Below are 18332 nucleotides of genomic sequence, written 5' to 3' on the forward strand. Positions count from 1 at the left end.
GTGTCTCTGAGCTGTGACGACCTTTAGCTCGACCCCGTCTCTGATTGGCCGGAGTAAACATTCAACGTGTCTTCTTCTTCTCAGCTGCTGCACTTTGCTTTCTTCAAATGCTCCAAGCTGTTTTCAGACATGAACTCACAAATAGGTCCAGATCCCGTTTGTGTTTCACATGTGCAGAACGCAGCAGGAGATTGTTCGGGTCAGACTCGTTCACAACAACAGGAAATTGTGGGGAACATTCATGCGAGGGGCGGAGTGGTTTGGTTTACAGCTCATCCACACCGGCGTCGGCCCGCTTCACCAAAACGCTCTGGAATCTCCTGGTCTTAGTTTGAGTCTTCCACGGGTTCGGCTCCTGTTTATCATCCCGGGATCTTAGTTTTCTCACGTCCGTTGCGTGTCAAGACAAAACGACAAACCCGTCCCGACATTCTCCTGCTGTATTCTCACGTGGACTCGCTCAGACGTTTTTACCAACGGGCTGCAGGAAAAGTTCCGCAACTGACTCGGACATTCTCAGCCCCTCCGGAAAAGTTCTGAACGAATGTCTGGACTTCAGTTCAAGTCTGAAATCAGCTTCAGCGTCATCACCTGCAGCAGATTAGGAGGAAATAGATTTGACCAAATCAGTTGTTTCGAGATTTTTCCTGATGTGCACAAAATCTTTAATCCAATTTTCAAAAACACAAAATATTTACTTTCTGATTTCCAACCTTATATATTTTAAAGATAATTTAGCATTTCCGAGACATTGAATCTAAAGAACCGAGGCATGAGAATCACTGGAGGAGTGAGGGTATCGACGTGTGACAGTACTGAAGGAGGTATTTCTAATCCCGTTAGCTTAGTCCTGTGTGTTAGCATTACTTTAGTCAAGTTTGGTTCAAACGCAGCATTACAAGATACAAGAGAACGTACAAAAGCTCGGTTAAAAGAACGAGAATCAGGTGTTTTCTCTAAGAAGAAACACACGGTTACACTCAAAAGGCTTCGAGGAACGCCAACGTCACTGACGGGTACGCACAACGACGAGCCGTGATCAGTAGCACCTGCTGACACCAGTTAGTAATGTTGTTTTCAATCATTCAGTGAGTGAAACAGAAAGTTAAGACACTTTCATAACTCAACAACTATTATTATTGCTACATCTTAAACTTCATCAACGCTGCGGGCATCTGTCGCTTCTACACACGAACACACAGCGACCCACACGAGGAGGTTATGTGATCCCCACATGTACTTCTATCCACACACACGTAGTAGTACTACAGTATCCACACACGGACTTCTCCAGTTACCGCACAGGTCGGATCCACCACACCTCGTTCCTCGCGTTAACGCCGGGCCCTCGTCGAGTGAACGTGACGGAGGCGTTCAGAGGGGAGACACCAGCGACCTGTGTGTGTGTCTGTGTGTGTGTGTGTGTGTCCACTGCTCATTCAACACACTACACAATCCATCTGTATCGGAGCAACTGGCCTCAGACAGAAAACTGCTCAGGAGCTCAGTCTTTGTTATGAAAATGAAATATTTACCAAGAGAAGAGAAGCAATTAATTAGAAAAATCAGACAAATAATTTGATTAATTTCACGTTATGTCTCCAAACTCTCAAATATCATTAGTAACTGGGTTTTTTTTCAGTAACAGAGAAAGTGTTTGGAGACTTAAAAACCGGCCACCAGGAGGCGTGTCCAGCCAATCCAGTTGTTGTTAATAACTGTCAATCATCTTTAGCAGTCATTCATGTCAATCTTACATTAATTTAAAGCTTCTTCTTTACCCCTTTAGATGTAGAAGGACATTTTTCACATGAAGCTTCAGATAAAGGTTCAGTTGCATCGACTGCAGTTAAATCTAAAAACTTTTGAGAGTATTCATTTGTAGTATTATAATACTACAACTCTTCATCTTTACTTCTATCCCTCAATACAACCAGTTGTGTAATGGCCCACACACAGAGGTCATGATATCTTCCCCCAGGACTGATCTGCTGAGGCTGGATCACAATCTGTCAGCTCCACATTCTCTACGTCTAAAACACCGACAGGTCTGTAAACACCCGCTCTACCACAGCGCCATTGTCACTATCCAGGTGTCTATGATTTCTACGAGTCTTTCAGAGAGTCAAGCAGGAGCCGTCGGAGGGTTCGAGGAGCCACGTCTGCTCTTCCACCTCTGATTCAGGACATTCACGAGAAGCTTCTCCTCAGGCTGGACCGTCAGTGATAAATGGATGAACTCACGTTAAGGCTTTAACAGATAAACTGTTCTAGGCAAGTCTACACACTGGGGAAAGAGATTCCTCCTCTGGGGCCTCCACCTCCTCCGCTCTGCTATTTCTCTGTCTTTCTCACATCCTCTGTATTTACTCTCTTCACCCTCCCTCCATCTTTGGCAGCGTGCTGGACCCGGGGGCAGGGAGGCGGGTCAAATGCGTCCGTTTCCATGCGTGCTGCTGCGGCGGCCCGACAGGGAGTGGGAGGAGTAGTGTAACTCGGCTGCGGAGAAGGTGGAGGATGAGGAGTTGGTGGAGGAGGAGGAGGCGAGGCCGCAGGCTTCGCAGGCCAGAGCCAACTGCCGCAGAGCGTCCAGGGAATCCACCTTGGCTCCTCGTAGCAGATCGCTCTGACCCTGCAGCACAGGAACACATGTTATATGCAGCAGGATATTCAGCACTTATTATTACTTCTTATTAGTATTACTCCTGGAATGTGGCAGACGCCCTGAACTACTGCACAAAGCTCCAGCCGCTGATTTAAAGCTGCATCATTCATTTCATTTTATAATTCTGTCCAATAGAGTTTTATATGTTTTGTTGTTAAGCACTTGTTACTTGTATTAAAGTGTAAAGTTCTATACAAATAAAACTATTATTATCATTATTATCACAGTTTTGAATTGTTGTTATTGCTCTGATGAGGAATTAAAACAGTTTTAACTTTATCTGAACCACAAAACGGGTTTGTTTTGTCTTTGTTGTATTTGTAATGAAAGCTGCAGATTAACATGAACAATATCAAGAGAATAGACTTTTCTTTTTTATAGGAAAACACAGAACAAACGATCCTCAAACATGAATTTAATTGTTAGTTTTTATGAATCCTGATGAAGCTTCATTCCAGAGTGAGTCTGAATTACCATGACACCACACCACATTACCATAATACCACTTTTTGCTTCTCACTACCTTGAGGACAGTGATGTTCCAGGTGAAACTCTCCACAGCTTTGCACAGCTTCCGTCCCTTCAGTCCGTCCTTCTCCCCGAGCCGGGACAGGTCCTCGTGGAAGTCCATGCCTGCGAGACACAACCAGGAGCCTGTGCGTCAGCTGCAGTGGTGGGCGGGCGTCAATAATGCAAATGTATGCGAAATACAATGCGAACTGTCAAACCGATTCCGCGATTCGCGTGAATTATATTTGTGACTAACACAAAGCGTCTGGGGGCACGGGCGGCGCTGTCAGATACCGGATTTACATATTTACACAGAAGTAAAAGTTCCATCCCTCCTGACATTTGCCTTGTGAGCTAAAGGTCAGGAGTTGTGTGAGGCGGCGAGACGGAGGAGAGGACACACTGGTTATTCTGCAGGGACGCTGCTGCTTTACACCTGACACACTGTGGAACAGGCAGATTATTACTGTCACACAGACGTTGCAGCCTGTTACGAGTAAAAGACGATATTGCAATTTGTGTCTCAAAAGATCCTTATTAACAAAAAGTAGAAAAATGAGAGTGGTTTCTTTTCCTAATCCTAAATCCATAGGAACAGAAGCATGGGAGCATCGGGAGTCTCCACTTCACGTTGTTTACTGACGGACTCGTTCTCCTCCGAGGAGTCGCCCTCATTACGTGGAGCCGTTTGATGTCAGACCTGTACTGAGGCTGTTTTATTCATGAGCGCTCATCAGAAGTGATTTCACTCAGTAAACATCAGTGATCGTCCGGTTGTTCATCCCCCCCCCCCCTCTCTCTGTGGGCGGGGCAGCCTACCTTCTCTCTGCACCTGGGCGATCCTCTCCTGGACGGCGTCTGCGTTCTCGATCAGCTGTTTCTGAGCAGCTATCATCTGCAGACACACAGAGACAGTTTGGGTTTAACTTTTAAAATATTATTCTACAGGCTTCAAAGTGGCGGGAGGATTTCCCAGCATGCATCTGGACATACACACACACAATCATTCACTTCTATGCACAATCCCCAACTTAACGTTTAGGACATGGATCAGGAAACCTGGACGTTCAGAACCAGATTGTCAGAGCCACTTAACTTGAGGGTGAAACCAAAAGGTGAGTTCACGTAAAGTGTTGTGAATAATTCACCAGGGTTCAGATGCTCGGCTCCGCACAGAGAAGCTGACGTGTGAGTTTCTACGATGCTTCGCTCTTCAGCTGTTGAGTCTCACAGTAACGAACCAACACAGACTGAAGACTTGTTGTATGTCGTGCGTGCACAAGCAATTAGGTCTGTGCCAGGGTGAGCGGGTGATTGGAGGACAACATCAGATCCTGCAGCTGATTGGCTCCGGGGCGTTTAGAATAAGAGAAGCTGAGGAGAATAAATCCTGGATTTTGATGGGGACAGGACATGACACAGAGTCTCAGGGTAACAAACCAAACAGGACAGAACATGAAGTCCCAAGTTGTGGCATCAAAATTTGCATTTAGGTGAAATTAAGTGGGATTGTGGGGATTTAAGGATTATTTCTGTGTGGCTGAAGATGTTTAATGACAAGTTTGGATCAGTCAGGCTCCAAGTTTGTTTTGGAAAATAACGGGAGGAAGAGGGAAGAGGACAGAACTCCGGCCACAGGGCAGCAGAGGGAGGAGGATGACGAGCGTGCGATGACTAAGCTGTGCGTGTGTGTGTGTGTGTGTGTGTGTGTGTGTGTGTGTGTGTGTGTGTGTGCGTGTGTGTGTGTGTGTGTGTGTGTGTGTGTGTGTGTGTGTGTGTGTGTTTGTGTGCGTGCCCAGAAAGCCTGAAGAGCTGCGATGTACGACTGGAGACCAACTGTGGCATCATGACACTGACCTGCTGGGCTCACATTTGCCGGGTTCACACTCGAACATCATCGTATCTGCTGACATGCATGAACACAATGTGATGGCTGGGGGCACACTGTAGGCGTGTGTGTGCGTGTGTGTGTGTGTGTGTGTGTGTGTGTGTGTGTGTGTGTGTGTAGGTGTCGTCACCGAGCGCTGAAACAGGTGGGAGAGATTCACCCTGGTCTGATGCAAGAGGAGATGGAGTGGGAGGAGACGCAGCTGGCAGTGAGGGTGTGTGTGTGTGTGTGTGTGTGTGTCTGTGTGTGTCTGTGGTTGTGTTTGTGCTTGAGGAGGAGTGTGGGTGACTGTTTCATGCACGTCACCTCGGAGTGTCTTTCTGCATATTTAATGTTCACTGTAATTTCACGTGGGCGCGTGTGCTCACTCAGTCCTGCAGAGCTCGGTGTCAGAAAACAAAATCCTGAACTTCGAGAAGCTTAATGATGCAGAGAATTCATGACCAAGCTGAAACTCAAACATCCGGTTTATCAAGAAACTGAACAAATGAGCAGAAGAGGAAGAAGTGAAAGCATTTATATAAGAACAGGGAGAAAGAATTAAACATTTACTTTATTTATCTTTTCTTTATTTCATTTTTTGTATCTATATTTTATTTTATTTTTCCTCTCCCTTTTTCTCACCTGATACTTTTTACAACTTTGCTCTTATTGCTGAGATGATCTGTTCTCTGTCACCTTAGTTGACCTTGTGATAGTTCACATATGATTATAAAAATGTAATTATTACATTATTAAATCATTATAATTGGTGTTATAGTTAATTAAACTGGAGCAAGTTTTACCAGTAAAAACTACCGGATCACCAGGAAATAAATTTCTCACCAATTCCAGGAATAACAAATGGATCTTCATGAACATCAGGCACATTTAAGAGACTGAGATCTACGAGTCAGAGCAGTTTGTTGTGCATCCTAAAAAAATCTGTTGAATCTGAAACAAAAAGGTGAGAAACGAGTCTGAGGTGTTTTGTGCGTCTCACTGACCGTGTCGTAGGCGGTGAGCAGTTTGCGTGTCGGCTCCGACAGGTTGGCCAGTGGCTCCAGACAGGGGTAGCCCTCCCTCAGCACCATGGTGGCCCCCAGGGGGCCCTCGGGGCTCTGCAGCCTGGTGGCCAGGCTCTGGATGCACTGCTTGAGCTTGGCCACCGTGGGGAGCCCACACTGCTCTTTGAAACTGGCCGTTGTGCTCTGGAAACATGTGAAAGCAAAAGAAAAACAGAGAGAGAGAAAGAAGAGGGGAATAGAATTAGATCAGATGAACAGTTACGGCTGTAAAACTAATCTGGGAAAGGTCAGAAAGGGTGACCCCCCCACCCACACACACACACACACACACACACACAGTGCACCCTCTTTCCTCTGTCATCTGCTGCCCCTCTCGTGGATAAAATCAATATGGCCGTCATTTCAATCCAGTGAAATCAGCCTGAGTTTAAGCGCATTTGGCAAAAGAGAGAAGACGATATGTTATAAATCTGGAACGTTAACATTTGGAGGGTTTTTCAGCTGCAGCAGGTGTCGAGACGCAAAACTGGGTTGGTTCACACATCTGAATAATAAGAGTCGTGTGTTATTACTCTGCTGAAATGATAAAAAAAACTGGGTCATTTCATAATGAAGGTAAAGATTCATTTCAGCACTTGAATAGAGAAACCACCGCCGATGCTATTTGCCACATGGCAGAGCCCCAACTGGACAAACCATTAGCCCACCTGTGTGTGTGTGTGTGTGTGTGTGTGTGTGTGTGTGTGTGTGTGTGTGTGTGTGTGTGTGTGTATAACAGACATTCAGCATGATGAATATTAAGTGACTTTGGCAGATGAGCATACAGCTGGACTCAGAGAGGGAGAAGGAGAGAGTTCACGTCGGAGGGGAAGGACAATGAGATTCAAGCAGGCAGATTAATTTGTGAATGAACGAATAGTGTGTCTGCGAAGGAGAGTGTGTGTATGTTTGTGTGTGTGTGTGTGGGTGTGTGTGGGTGTGTATGTTTGTTTGTGTGTGTGTGTGTGTGTGTCTCTGATTGGGGGACTGTTACAGGATGATACACGAGACGACAGGGATTTATCTCTGACAGATTTCTGCTGTACGGTTTTCTACTGAAGTCGATATTCAACCACCGTAGAAACGGTTGCAGATGAACGAGCAGGAGAATCTAAGGAAAACAGAGGAAGGACATGATTTCTGCATCAGTGTGATGGAATATTTAGGTTTTTCCAGCGAGTGGATTCTTGGTTATCGACCCACCTCCACATAAAGTACCCAGTATACTGTGCTTGAAGGGCTGTAGTAGACCCAAGCACACAATATCACCAGGAAATACTCATAGACAAGAAAACATCTGATTTTAAGACTGTTTTTGTACTTGGAAATAATCTCATGACCATTTGGGAGAGAGCCAGGCTAGCAGTTTGCCCCTGCTTCCAGTCTTTATGCTAAACTAAGCTAATCTCTCTACTTTACACACACGGACATAGCAGCGATCTTGCTCATCCAAAACGTGAATATACATATTTCTAAATATGTCAAATGCTTAATTGTAACCTGCAGCTTTAACAGCCTCCAGGTTCCTTTGGAGAAAGTGAGCTCGTGCACTGATGTTGTTCGGTTCCAGTTCAAGGTTGGACACATGGGAAACGTCTCTAAAACAGGACAGGGTGTCCACATACTTGTGGCTACGCAGTGTTTCTCTATAAACGAACCACAGAAGACGATTCTCTTCTAATCACCTGCTCGCAGATGTTTATATTCATTAAGATGGTGGGTGCCGTGTGACCGGGGTCTATTTTCTGCTGGTATTTATAGATGCTTTATAATCCTCCTCCTCCTCTTCCTCCTCCCTCCGTCTTCTTCATCCTACACAGACGTCTTAAGCAGAGTCTGATTTCAGCACCGTCATGAAAGCTACTCCGATTCACCGGAGTCAAAACCGGACATCGTACCAGCGCGGCCTAAAAATACAGAAGCTCGGAGACACCTGATCCTGAGAGTGTTATTGGTTTTACTTTGCTGAATCTTGAAGGGTCAGTTCATCAATAAATAACGGACGAACATGGTGTCACTCATCTCCGGGGTTATTTCAGTTGGTTTGGAGATTTCTGAATGTGTGTTTTTCCTGCTCAAGCACTGACAGTGGGAAATAAATAAACCCTGTGATCATCTCTTTCCAGGGAATGATGTCCTGGTTACTTTGGATAATCCCAAATCCTCACAGTAAACACTTTTCATTTCTTTCAAATAAAATATATATATAAATATTTCCCAAATGAGACGTGTTAAGAAGGAGGTCTGTGGATTATCCAGTGTCGGCGACACAGTGAGGCTGCGTGAGGAGAACGGGGATTAATCCGTGTGGATTCCACTGTTTGTGTAGACGGTCGATTTACAGACAATACGATGGAATTCATACGTAACAGTATGTAGGTATCAGGACATGTTTTCAAATGATTAAAAAATGTATTGGCGATCCTGACATTTGAAAAACTGGATCCATGGCGTGATGTATTTCTGCATGAAAAACCAAAATCCAATCAATTTTCTCTCATCAATTAATCAGCTAATCTAATGAGCTGAGCTGCAAATCTTGTAGTGTCGAAAAATCATTGGTAACTAAAGCTGTTATATAAATGACGCGGGGGGGGGAAATAATACAATATAATTACTTAGAATTAAGTATAAAGATTCTTTCATCGACTGTTTCTCCACAGAAAACACCAACAGTGATACTTCCTGTAGGTGATTTAGGTCCAGACGACATCTTGGCTCATCTCTATTAACAGCAACATGCAGATAAAAGAAAAAGCTAAAGCTCGATGTACTTTGTTCCATGTGTTCTGCCTCCTCTGCTCTTTTACCTGCGGGCAACTGAAGCTGCTCAAACCTGACTGGTCACAGTACAAAGTGAAACCAGAAGCTCCCAGTTTATTCAGGTGTAGAATATGTTTGTGCAGATTAAGGCTGAACAGCTTCAACCAGTTTCCCGTCTCACCTGAGCATCGTCCCGCAGCTCCGCCGCCTCCTTCAGGGCGGTGCCGACGGTTTTGAAAGTCTCGTCCACCACCTTGATGCTCGTGTGCCTCAGCGTGACGTACTCCTTCCCCCGCCGGCCCACCCTCCTCACCGACAGGCCCCGTCTCTGGGCCTTGCCGCCTCCTCGCCGGTTGGTGACGGCCACGTGGACAAACAGGCTGGTGTGGGGTAAGGGGTCTCCCACCAGGCCCAGCAGGGGCACGTTGCGGTAGCCGGGCTGAAGGCACTCGAAGGCGACGCTGTACTGGCCGATGAAGTCGTCTCCGATGTAGTCGTCGTCTAAAACCACGAAGCGCAGCAAGGCCAGCTCCGGCATGTTCACCTGGAAAAGACAAGGGGAGCTGTCAGCACCTTACCTGAGATATCGTGGTCATGAGAGTGGGACGGGTGGAAGGAGGGAAAACCTGAAAACTTAAAGTCTTAATTAATCATTTCTCATTAAGTTCATTCACTAGAAGAACAAACTCTATTTGAGGATCCAAGCTTCTAAAAGTTTCATGTGTTGTCACCTGAAAAGTCGCCTTAAAGGATTCTGTACTTTATTCATCTGCTCTTGGTTCATTAAGTCGACTCCTTAGAAGTAAAACACTTCACTTCATTAAATGTTCTCATCAGCGAAAGATGATAAATTACTCAGAAAGCACCACTTCCTGTTAATAAGTGTCACTCGTGGAGCCGTTCAGGGCGAACGATGATGTAATGTCACACGATGAAAAGACGACGTTACATTTCAGATCCCACCTTCAGAGCACTTCTCCTTCCCCCTCGCACACACACACACACACACACACACACACACACACCCACACACACACACACACACACACACACACACACACACACACACACACACACACACACACACACACACACACACACACACACACACACACACAGTTCTGTTGTATCTAAAAACATCTGTTTCATTTAAAAACATCTGTGTCGTGTGAAAGTCCGACGGTTTTAACGTTCCCAGGGAAACGAGGGGAGCGCAGCCGTAGAGAAACTCTTTTGTTCCACTCGGTGGTAAAAGCTCAGTTGTTACACTAAGAAAAGCAGGAAATATTTTTCATATGATTCATATTCATGAAACTCAGAAGCTTTTTTCCCACAAGTCCCACGATGATTCAGCCTGAGGACGACAGAACCGCCAGGAAAACGGAAACCAGGCACAGCAGCTTTAAAAACCTGCATCATTTCCACTGTATTACTGTCGAATTTATCATCTCACGACTCACCGATGTTTCTTTATGATGATGAACACGAGCCCGGTGGTTTATTTAGAATCAATCCCACAAACACCGTCTGCTGCCACAAATAAAAACATCCTCCTCACACGTTCTCTAAAGCGACGGCACCCTGCTGCTGCTGCTCGAGCAACTTCCGGCGTCGGTGCGACAGGTTTGAGACGGTTCTGGGTTTTCTCTGGATTAGCTGCGTTGTCAGTCTCATCCTTCAACACACACACACGTGCACATCTTCAGTGACACGCATGTCGGCCACGTCGACGTCGCTGTTCCGTGAACATGTTCCAGTTTGAAGTTGATGGATGGAGGCGAAGAGAACACGTCACACTGACTGAACGAGGAGCTGCGCTATTATAACAAGATATACACCCTCTGTGTGTGTGTGTGTGTGTGTGTGTGTGTGTGTGTGTGTGTGTGTGTGTGTGTGTGTGTGTGTGTGTGTGTGTGTGTGTGTGTGTGTGAGATGGGGACTTGTCTTACTAATGAGGACAAATTACAAGTCTTCATTACATGAATTATGAAGGACAGGAGAAGGTTAAAGTCAAAGTTCAGGTTGAGGTTTGGTTAGTTTAAGTTTCTAGGACACTGTCCCATTTGAAACGTGTCCTTCCATCCCAGCAGCTGCGTCCTTCCTGGTCCAACCTGTCCCAGGATGCATTGCACTTCGGCGATTAACTGTTTGTCAAGAGATATAACGGGCGCCAGCAAACAACGAGACGTCCAGTGCCTGAGTTTCAGGCTTCAACTCAACTCGCGGTACAAATGTTAAAAAAACGTTCTCGTCGTGTCCAACTGCTCTGTTGCTATAGCGACAGCAGAAAGGGCGAGACACGCTGGTGACGCCGACCATGGAAATCCTCCCAAGACCAGACCGACTCATTTTGGTTTCGGCCTTGGAATTGTGAAATTGTGTGTATGTGTGTGTGTGTGTGTCTCCACTCCCACAAGCGTTGAGTCAGGGCCGAGTGGTGGAGAGAGGAGCTGAAGTTTCATGCATGGGCAAGTTAGACAGACAGCTCCAGCAGACTGTGTGTGTGTGTGTGTGTGTGTGTGTGTGTGTGTGTGTGTGTGTGTGTGTGTGTGTGTGTGTGTGTGTGTGTGTGTGTGTGTGTGTGTGTGTGTGTGTGTGTGTGTGTGTGTGTGTGTGTGTGTCTCTCTCTCCTCTCAGTTTTCCTCCAGACGCCCTGTGGCAGAGCAGTTCCGTGACAGTTGATTCAATCACTTTCAAACCCAAACGTTCTGGTGAGGAGACGATAAGGCAGAAGGACAATAACTCAACATCTATTCTTAGGTCCTCACACGTGGAATCGTTCCCTCACAGGTCGAGTCAGACGGAACTCGACTCTTATTCTATTCCTCTTCTGCAGCAAATTAGAAAAACTAAGCACAGAGACTCAAGTTAAAGGCAAAATAAAAAAATCACTTAAATGAAACCAAATGAATATTACGTAATACACGTGGGAAGAAAAAGAAACGCAAGCTCCATTAAGGGTTTAATTTTCCAAAACCCACAGCTGAAGAAAATAATGTTTTAATGTTTCTGCTTTGGGACAAAAAAATGTTCCTCAAAACAAAACAAGCTGTTTAAAAAGCAGAAGTTAGAACAGTGACAGTTTAAAATGTTAAGTGCATCGTCTCCTGCGACTGTGTCGTTCTCAGAAAACACTTTGTTCCAACAGAAGCAGAGAAATCCTCGGAGATATGATCCTACATTACCCATAATGCAAATTAAGAGCCAACAGTTAAGCCTTATGGTGCGTTCGTGTGCTGTCGCGAGAATCAGAGATATTAGCTCCCGACGAGGAAATTTCACGTGAACTGAAGTCGAAACAACAACTCAGAAAGTCGGAGGAATAAAGTGATTTGGACGTTTAGTTTCAGCATCGACTTCATAGCACGTGAACACGCTGATGTCAGAGCGACTCGGTCCCTGGGAGCATCAGAGAGAATCAGCAGCAGAGAGGAGGAGCAGCTACAGACGTCTGGGAAACTCTATTCTTTCAAAGAATCCCACAGATTCTCAGACTTGAAGTCTTTAGACCCAGTGACTTCACACAGCTCCTTTCTTTACTTCACATTCACATTCACAGTACCAGCTACTGTACCTGTGCACATATAGAATCATCAGAGTTCCTCTTGAATGAGCTTTAAATAAAACCTACAGAACAGAGAAGAGAGCAGGTTCATCCGTCATGATCTCAAACTATTACACCTCGATATACACCGACACACCCGAGTTACTGTAAACACACTGAGAGGCTGTTTATGAGCACAGACAGCTGAGACAGCTGCTTTCATCAGGGCTGAGGAGGAAAACTACATTTAGATTGAGCTGAGCGCGTGTGTGTGTGTGTGTGTGTGTGTGTGTGTGTGTGTGTGTGTGTGTGTGTGTCTATGTGTGTGTGTGAGTGTGAGTGTGTGTCAGAGCCTGGAGGACTAATGATGAAGACATATGAGCACACGCCTCAACAGGCTGATACTTCACCACTCAGCATGACCTCCACTGATTATCCTGCCGCTGTGTTAACACGCCGCTATGTTTGTGTGTTTCTGAGTGTGTGTCTTTTCTAATGTCGTCTTTTTTCGTCTTGTGTGTGTGTGTGTGTGTGACATGACACACTACCCTCCAGAGCCACACTCGACCCGGTGGTTAGAATCCAAAAGGCCAAACGTGCTGCTCTCTGACGTACAGCGGTTTCAGATTTGAACTCCAGAAAATGTCAGAGAAATCGGGTCCAGACATTCTGCAGAGTTCATCGTTCTCATGTTGACGGATTTTTCTCAAGCTTAAAATCAGGCTTAATACCGACAGTGAGTGTCCACTCTTCCTCTTCCTCTTCCTGCTCTTCTTCCTCCTCATCCCTCTGATAAAAAGAAGGGGAATACAAAAAGCTTATCATCATAACGCAGGTGTGAGTATAACTGGGATTTAATGTGTTTCCAACAAACTCTGACGTGTTTAATCGGTTTGAGTTGAGTTTGTTCAGGTTGATGTGAACCTGTCGTTCAAACCTCACAAACCAAACCACTGGCGCCGGAAGCTTGTTTCCTGTCCCTAGTTTCTTTCTCTCTTGAAAATGAAATTGTCAGCAGATCCTTGGACTCTTGGAATCTATTTAACTGAGAATGAGGTTTTCTGCCCTGCAGCTGTTCTTCACTTTCCCTCCATCCATTTATTTTAGGGTAACATGGTTCCCTGACGTAAAAGGTTTCACTGTGTGCTACTGCCAGTTGAAGTTCTGCAGCCGACCCTCGGTTGAACCACGATAAAGAAAGGTGTGGTCGTATGTGAGCGTGGTGAGATCAAGATTAAGATCTTGCAGATGTGACACTTTTTGTATATTTGTGGTCAGAGAACCCCGAGGACTAAGATGTAGCTTGTCTCCTATTATCTCCACGGTGCAGGATGTTTGTTCTGTCAGTTCACAGATGATGGATGAGCTGCAGCTGCAGACATCATCGCTCTCCACACGTCAACCATTCCTCCAGCAGCTCGCCGAGCGGCGGAGAGAGAAAACCGTGAGAGAGAGACGTGCTGAACGACTTCCTGTCAGTCACGAGAATGATCTTTGTGTTTCTACACCAGACGTCTGAGCAGCGGCGAGGATCAGTGAACCTGCCGAGCTAATCAGGCGGAGTCGAGGGACTTCAGGATGAAAGCTTCATTTACCTAATGTTTACAGTTTATTATTTATAGTCACAATCAAATGTCAGTTTCCTTCTTTGTCCTGAACAAGGAGAATTCAAATAACAGTAAAAACAATAGAATCTGCTTGAATTAAAGTCTGAGACATTTTGTTTGAGAATGATGTATTCAGACTATACAGACTTAGATTCCTTTATGTCTTTACTTACTTTAAATGTAATGATTTATGGGGCCATAAACGTGTGTGTGTGTGTGTAAGAGTTGTAAAGCTGTATATCAATCCCTGTGTGCATAACCAGATTGTCAATGTGTATTCAGAACCTGTGAGTGACTAACCAGGCAGATTTAAAACAAGCTTTTGGAAATTTGTCCGAATCCAGCGTCACCCACGATGTGGTTTCACCCCGAGCTGAGGCCTGTCAGGCGAGAAACTGCCAAAGCAAACGTGTGCACGTGGCGTCTGCCGTCAGCGAGAGCGGCTCTTCACACGGTGACAGAAGAGTTTAAACAAACACAGGAGCAAAGTGACGTCAGTGGTAACTTAGGACTCGTCTGCATTTCCTCTCTCAGCCTCAGCTTTTAAAGATGTGTCTGCACGTTCACAGATCTGTGCACACGCTTGCAAATCAAAATGCACTTAAAATGTGTGATAGATTAAGGGCCCCGCCACACAATAGAAACCGAAATGGCACACACACACACACACACTGCATGGTGTGATGTGACCACAGAGAACACATCAGTTGTGACAGCTTGTCGTTACGGCTCAGCCTCACTGGTTCAGGACTCTGTCAGCGACGGCTAATGGAGAAAAAAAGCCAAATAAGTGACACCTCAGTCATCAAATCTCATCTGATATAATAGATTCACTGCATCTGTGAGTCTGTTCATGAGAGAGACTCGTTTCTGTCTGCGTCTCCTTCAGTTAAACTCTCCGGGCTCCATCGTCCTGCAGATGCAAAGCCGACAGACACACAAACTGAGAACTCAACCAAATCAGCTCTTTAACGCCGTCGACGTCGTCCTCTTTCTTTTTCAAATTCACGTCCACATTCAAAAAAAACTTAAATAGAAGCAGAGTTACAGGAAATATGACGACTTCTGGCTGCACATCAACAATCACGTTGCTTTTTATTTCAGGGAAATGATCTGAAATATTAGAGACGACTTCAGACGTCTCAGGGAAGAAAGACACGAAAACAAATCGTTTAAATTAGGAACTAATAATATGTTCTGTCTGTAAACAGGATTATTAGCAGGAGCTGTCATGCACTTACGTAAATGGTTTATTGGAGTTATTGCTTTTTTCAGCGATTTTTATACGAAAAACCCAAATTTAGCAAAGTGAATGAAACCTTTCAAACACTTGACCTATTTTCTACATTTCATTTTGTGCACAGGGTGAATTGTTGGATTTTGGATGTTTTCATGTGTTCGAGATCAAATCCAACCTGTGATTGATTGACAGTAAAGACAAAGATAGTTTTGAGACCAGTAAGTAAAGTAAAGTAAAGTGTCTGACCTGGAACTCGAAGGTCTCATCGAACAGCGGGTCGTCCTGGTTCTGAGCAGCGGTGCGTGTCCGCTGCTCGGCGCAGTCGGCCGGGACGCCGTGCAGCTCCAGGACCACGTACGGGTCGATGACCTCTCCCTTCGCCCCCGACCCCTGAGGCTTGGGCAGGTTGTGGGCACTGATGACCTGCAGAGAGAGACACAACAACACAGATGATGAATCACATGTTTAGGAGAGAAATAAAATAAAAGTCTTAAAGGGAAAATAGGAAATTAGAGGGTAATTAATTTGACATCAGGACGGCTCTGTCTTAAAACCAGTCTCACGTGGTCATATGAGCGTTCAAAAGGTTTTTGTAATAATTCCTCCTGTTCACGCTGGAGGTAAAAAAATACAAACATGTTTTCTCCATGAATCATCTGACGTCATAAATTCCCTGAAGGCTCCAGAGACACCGTGTTCACTGGAGCGGAGCAGACAACAGCGGAGACATAAACACTAACACGAGGCTTCAGGAATCTGAATCACATCAATCAAATCAAATCTTCTCTGACTTCGACTTTTCCTGTTCGTGTTTCCCTGGACAGCGTTTCCTCATTTCCAACATGAACAGGATGAGTCGGAATCTGATGAACTTCGACTGACGAAGCCTCAAATGAACTTGTAGATTTTAAATCATAGTTAATATTATAGTGATGCATCAGTGTGGAAGCAGAATTTAATGACTCGACAGCAGCGGTTCTTAAAATAAGGGGCCGCTGAGATACACACATCTAAAATCTTTCCAAGACATTTCTCTTGTTCTTTCACACAACTAAGTAGAAGATAAAAATATAGGTTCTGTCTCATTATTCCGAGGGACAAACATGAAGGTGTCCGCAGAATATTTTCTCTCTTGTCTTGTCTTGGCTGAGAAAAGCTTTGAGAACGTTTGCCAGGTAATTTCAGAGCTTTTCCAAAACTGTGGTTCAGGTAAATGTGAGGAGTCGTGAGATGAAATATTGGATCATTTTAACAGTTCCTGACATGAAACGCTGTGGGAGGTGGAGGAGAGATGGGAGCGAACAACTTAAAAACATGTGAAACACGACGTCACACACGGATTCAGCCAAGAAGCTTAAAAAAGGCTCCAACAAGCTGCTGCTGTTCATAAACTCCTCACAGGACTTTTAAAAGGTTTCTCTAAAGAAACTCAACCAGAGCTGCTGCTTCCGATTCATCAAGACTCACATTAAGAAGGTGAATCATATCATATCATTATGAATTCTTTTAACTTTAGTTTAAATTGTTCTTCTTCAATATGGCCAAAATATTCAGTTTCAAGTAGCATGAAATAAAAATACTCAAGTGAAAAACACTTTGTACTTCAGTGCAGTACTTGACGTCCTTTAAATAATAAAAACCTTTACTAATAAACTTTAAATCAGAATGTGAGTCAGATGTGCACCTTGATGCGAAGCGTCTGCGGAGGAACTCCCGGGACACATCCCTGTGTGTGGGCACTGAAATACGACACCTCGTCCCTCATCACAGCCGGACGCAGCACGTAGCCACAGCCTCCGTTCTGCGAGAAGCGACCTCGGTGAAGGTCCAGCATGGCGCCGGGGGTCTGCTGGTTCAAGGCCACGAGCTGGACCCCTCCCTTCCAGTACCCCTGTGGGTTGGGGTTGCTGGAGTCCAGGCGCACTGAGCTGGGTCGCACCCGGGTTAAAGTGCGCTTTGTGAACATGACCAGGTCCTCCGGGCTCTCGCTGGTCAGCCGCCCGCCCTCTCCCTCCCCCAGGGAGCACATTGTCCAATAAGGCGGCTCAGGGGGCAGCGGCGTGCAGGGGGAGGAGGGGCTGCTGGGCGGGGACTGCTGCTGAGCATGTTTGTGACTCACCCTCTGGGCGTAGAAGCTGCGGCTGCCGGTCCGACCGATGACCACCAGGTCTGACAGCTCTTTGTGGAGACGCAACTTCCTGGGTTGAGAGGGCGGCGGCACCACTAGGACCACGCCCAGTTCCTCCTCACCGGGGATGGTCATTCGCCGTCCTGCCAACGGCCCTCCTCCTCCGATCTCCTCATCCTCCTCAGAGACCTCGCCGTCCGACCCTTGCTGCTCCGGCGGCAGCTTCTTCCCCACGAGCAGGATGCGTCCCTTCAGCTGCTCGGGGGAGGGCAGGGTCGTGGCTCGCCCTCCCAGGGCAGGGCCTCTGGCCTCTGGCGTGAAGAGACGGGAGCCGAACACCTTCTTCAGGTGCTGCGCCATCGTACGCTGCTGTGCCGGAGAGCAGCGCTGGCACAGGTACACCAGGAGCGGGTACTGAGAGGTCAGGAAGGCGTACTTGTTCACCACCTCCAGAGCAGAGCGGATGGTCACAGGAGCATGGTGGTGATGGTGGTGGTGGTGGTGGTGATGGTGGCGGGGGACTTCTGGACCGTAGTCCACCCCCAGGAGGGGCTCCCCCTCTGGGCCGTCAGTCACTCCCAGCTCCAGGCACCGACAACCGGACTGCAGCGACTTGATCAGGCCTCCGAGGTCGGCTCTGCCGTGGACCTGGTCGTCCAGCAGGTACGAGCGGTACGAGGTGCTGAGGAAATGAAAACATCACAAACCAACACCATTAACGTCCTGCTTTTTAAATTCTAATAGTATTATTGATATTTAGTGACAAATAGTGTAAATTTAATTAAAAACAACATTTCAACCCCCCCAAAAAATTCCACATCTCACGTCCCCTGTACTGAGACACAGCTTCTTTAAAAGAAGAGACGACACAACAACATAAAAATGACCTGTAATAAAAATGAAACTGTATATGTGTGTTTATCTTGGAGTCTCACAGCTCA

General features: G+C 46.0%; 1 protein-coding gene across 1 annotated transcript in view; it reads right to left on the minus strand.

The window, feature by feature from the left end:
* Positions 1-648: 648 nt before the first annotated feature.
* plcl1 (phospholipase C like 1) overlaps positions 649-18332 on the minus strand; it is a 63270-nt gene continuing 45586 nt past the window's right edge. Inside the window, exons 6-12 of the mRNA XM_035175104.2 lie at positions 16948-18073; positions 15510-15686; positions 9054-9416; positions 6050-6253; positions 3995-4070; positions 3189-3298; positions 649-2632 (exon numbers count right to left, since the gene is read on the minus strand). Coding sequence (XP_035030995.2) covers positions 2429-2632; positions 3189-3298; positions 3995-4070; positions 6050-6253; positions 9054-9416; positions 15510-15686; positions 16948-18073 — 2260 coding nt within the window. The 3' untranslated portion in view covers positions 649-2428. The remainder of the gene's footprint in view (positions 2633-3188; positions 3299-3994; positions 4071-6049; positions 6254-9053; positions 9417-15509; positions 15687-16947; positions 18074-18332) is intronic.

Source organism: Hippoglossus stenolepis, chromosome 13 (genome assembly GCF_022539355.2).
Source record: "Hippoglossus stenolepis isolate QCI-W04-F060 chromosome 13, HSTE1.2, whole genome shotgun sequence".
Lineage (NCBI taxonomy): Eukaryota > Metazoa > Chordata > Actinopteri > Pleuronectiformes > Pleuronectidae > Hippoglossus > Hippoglossus stenolepis.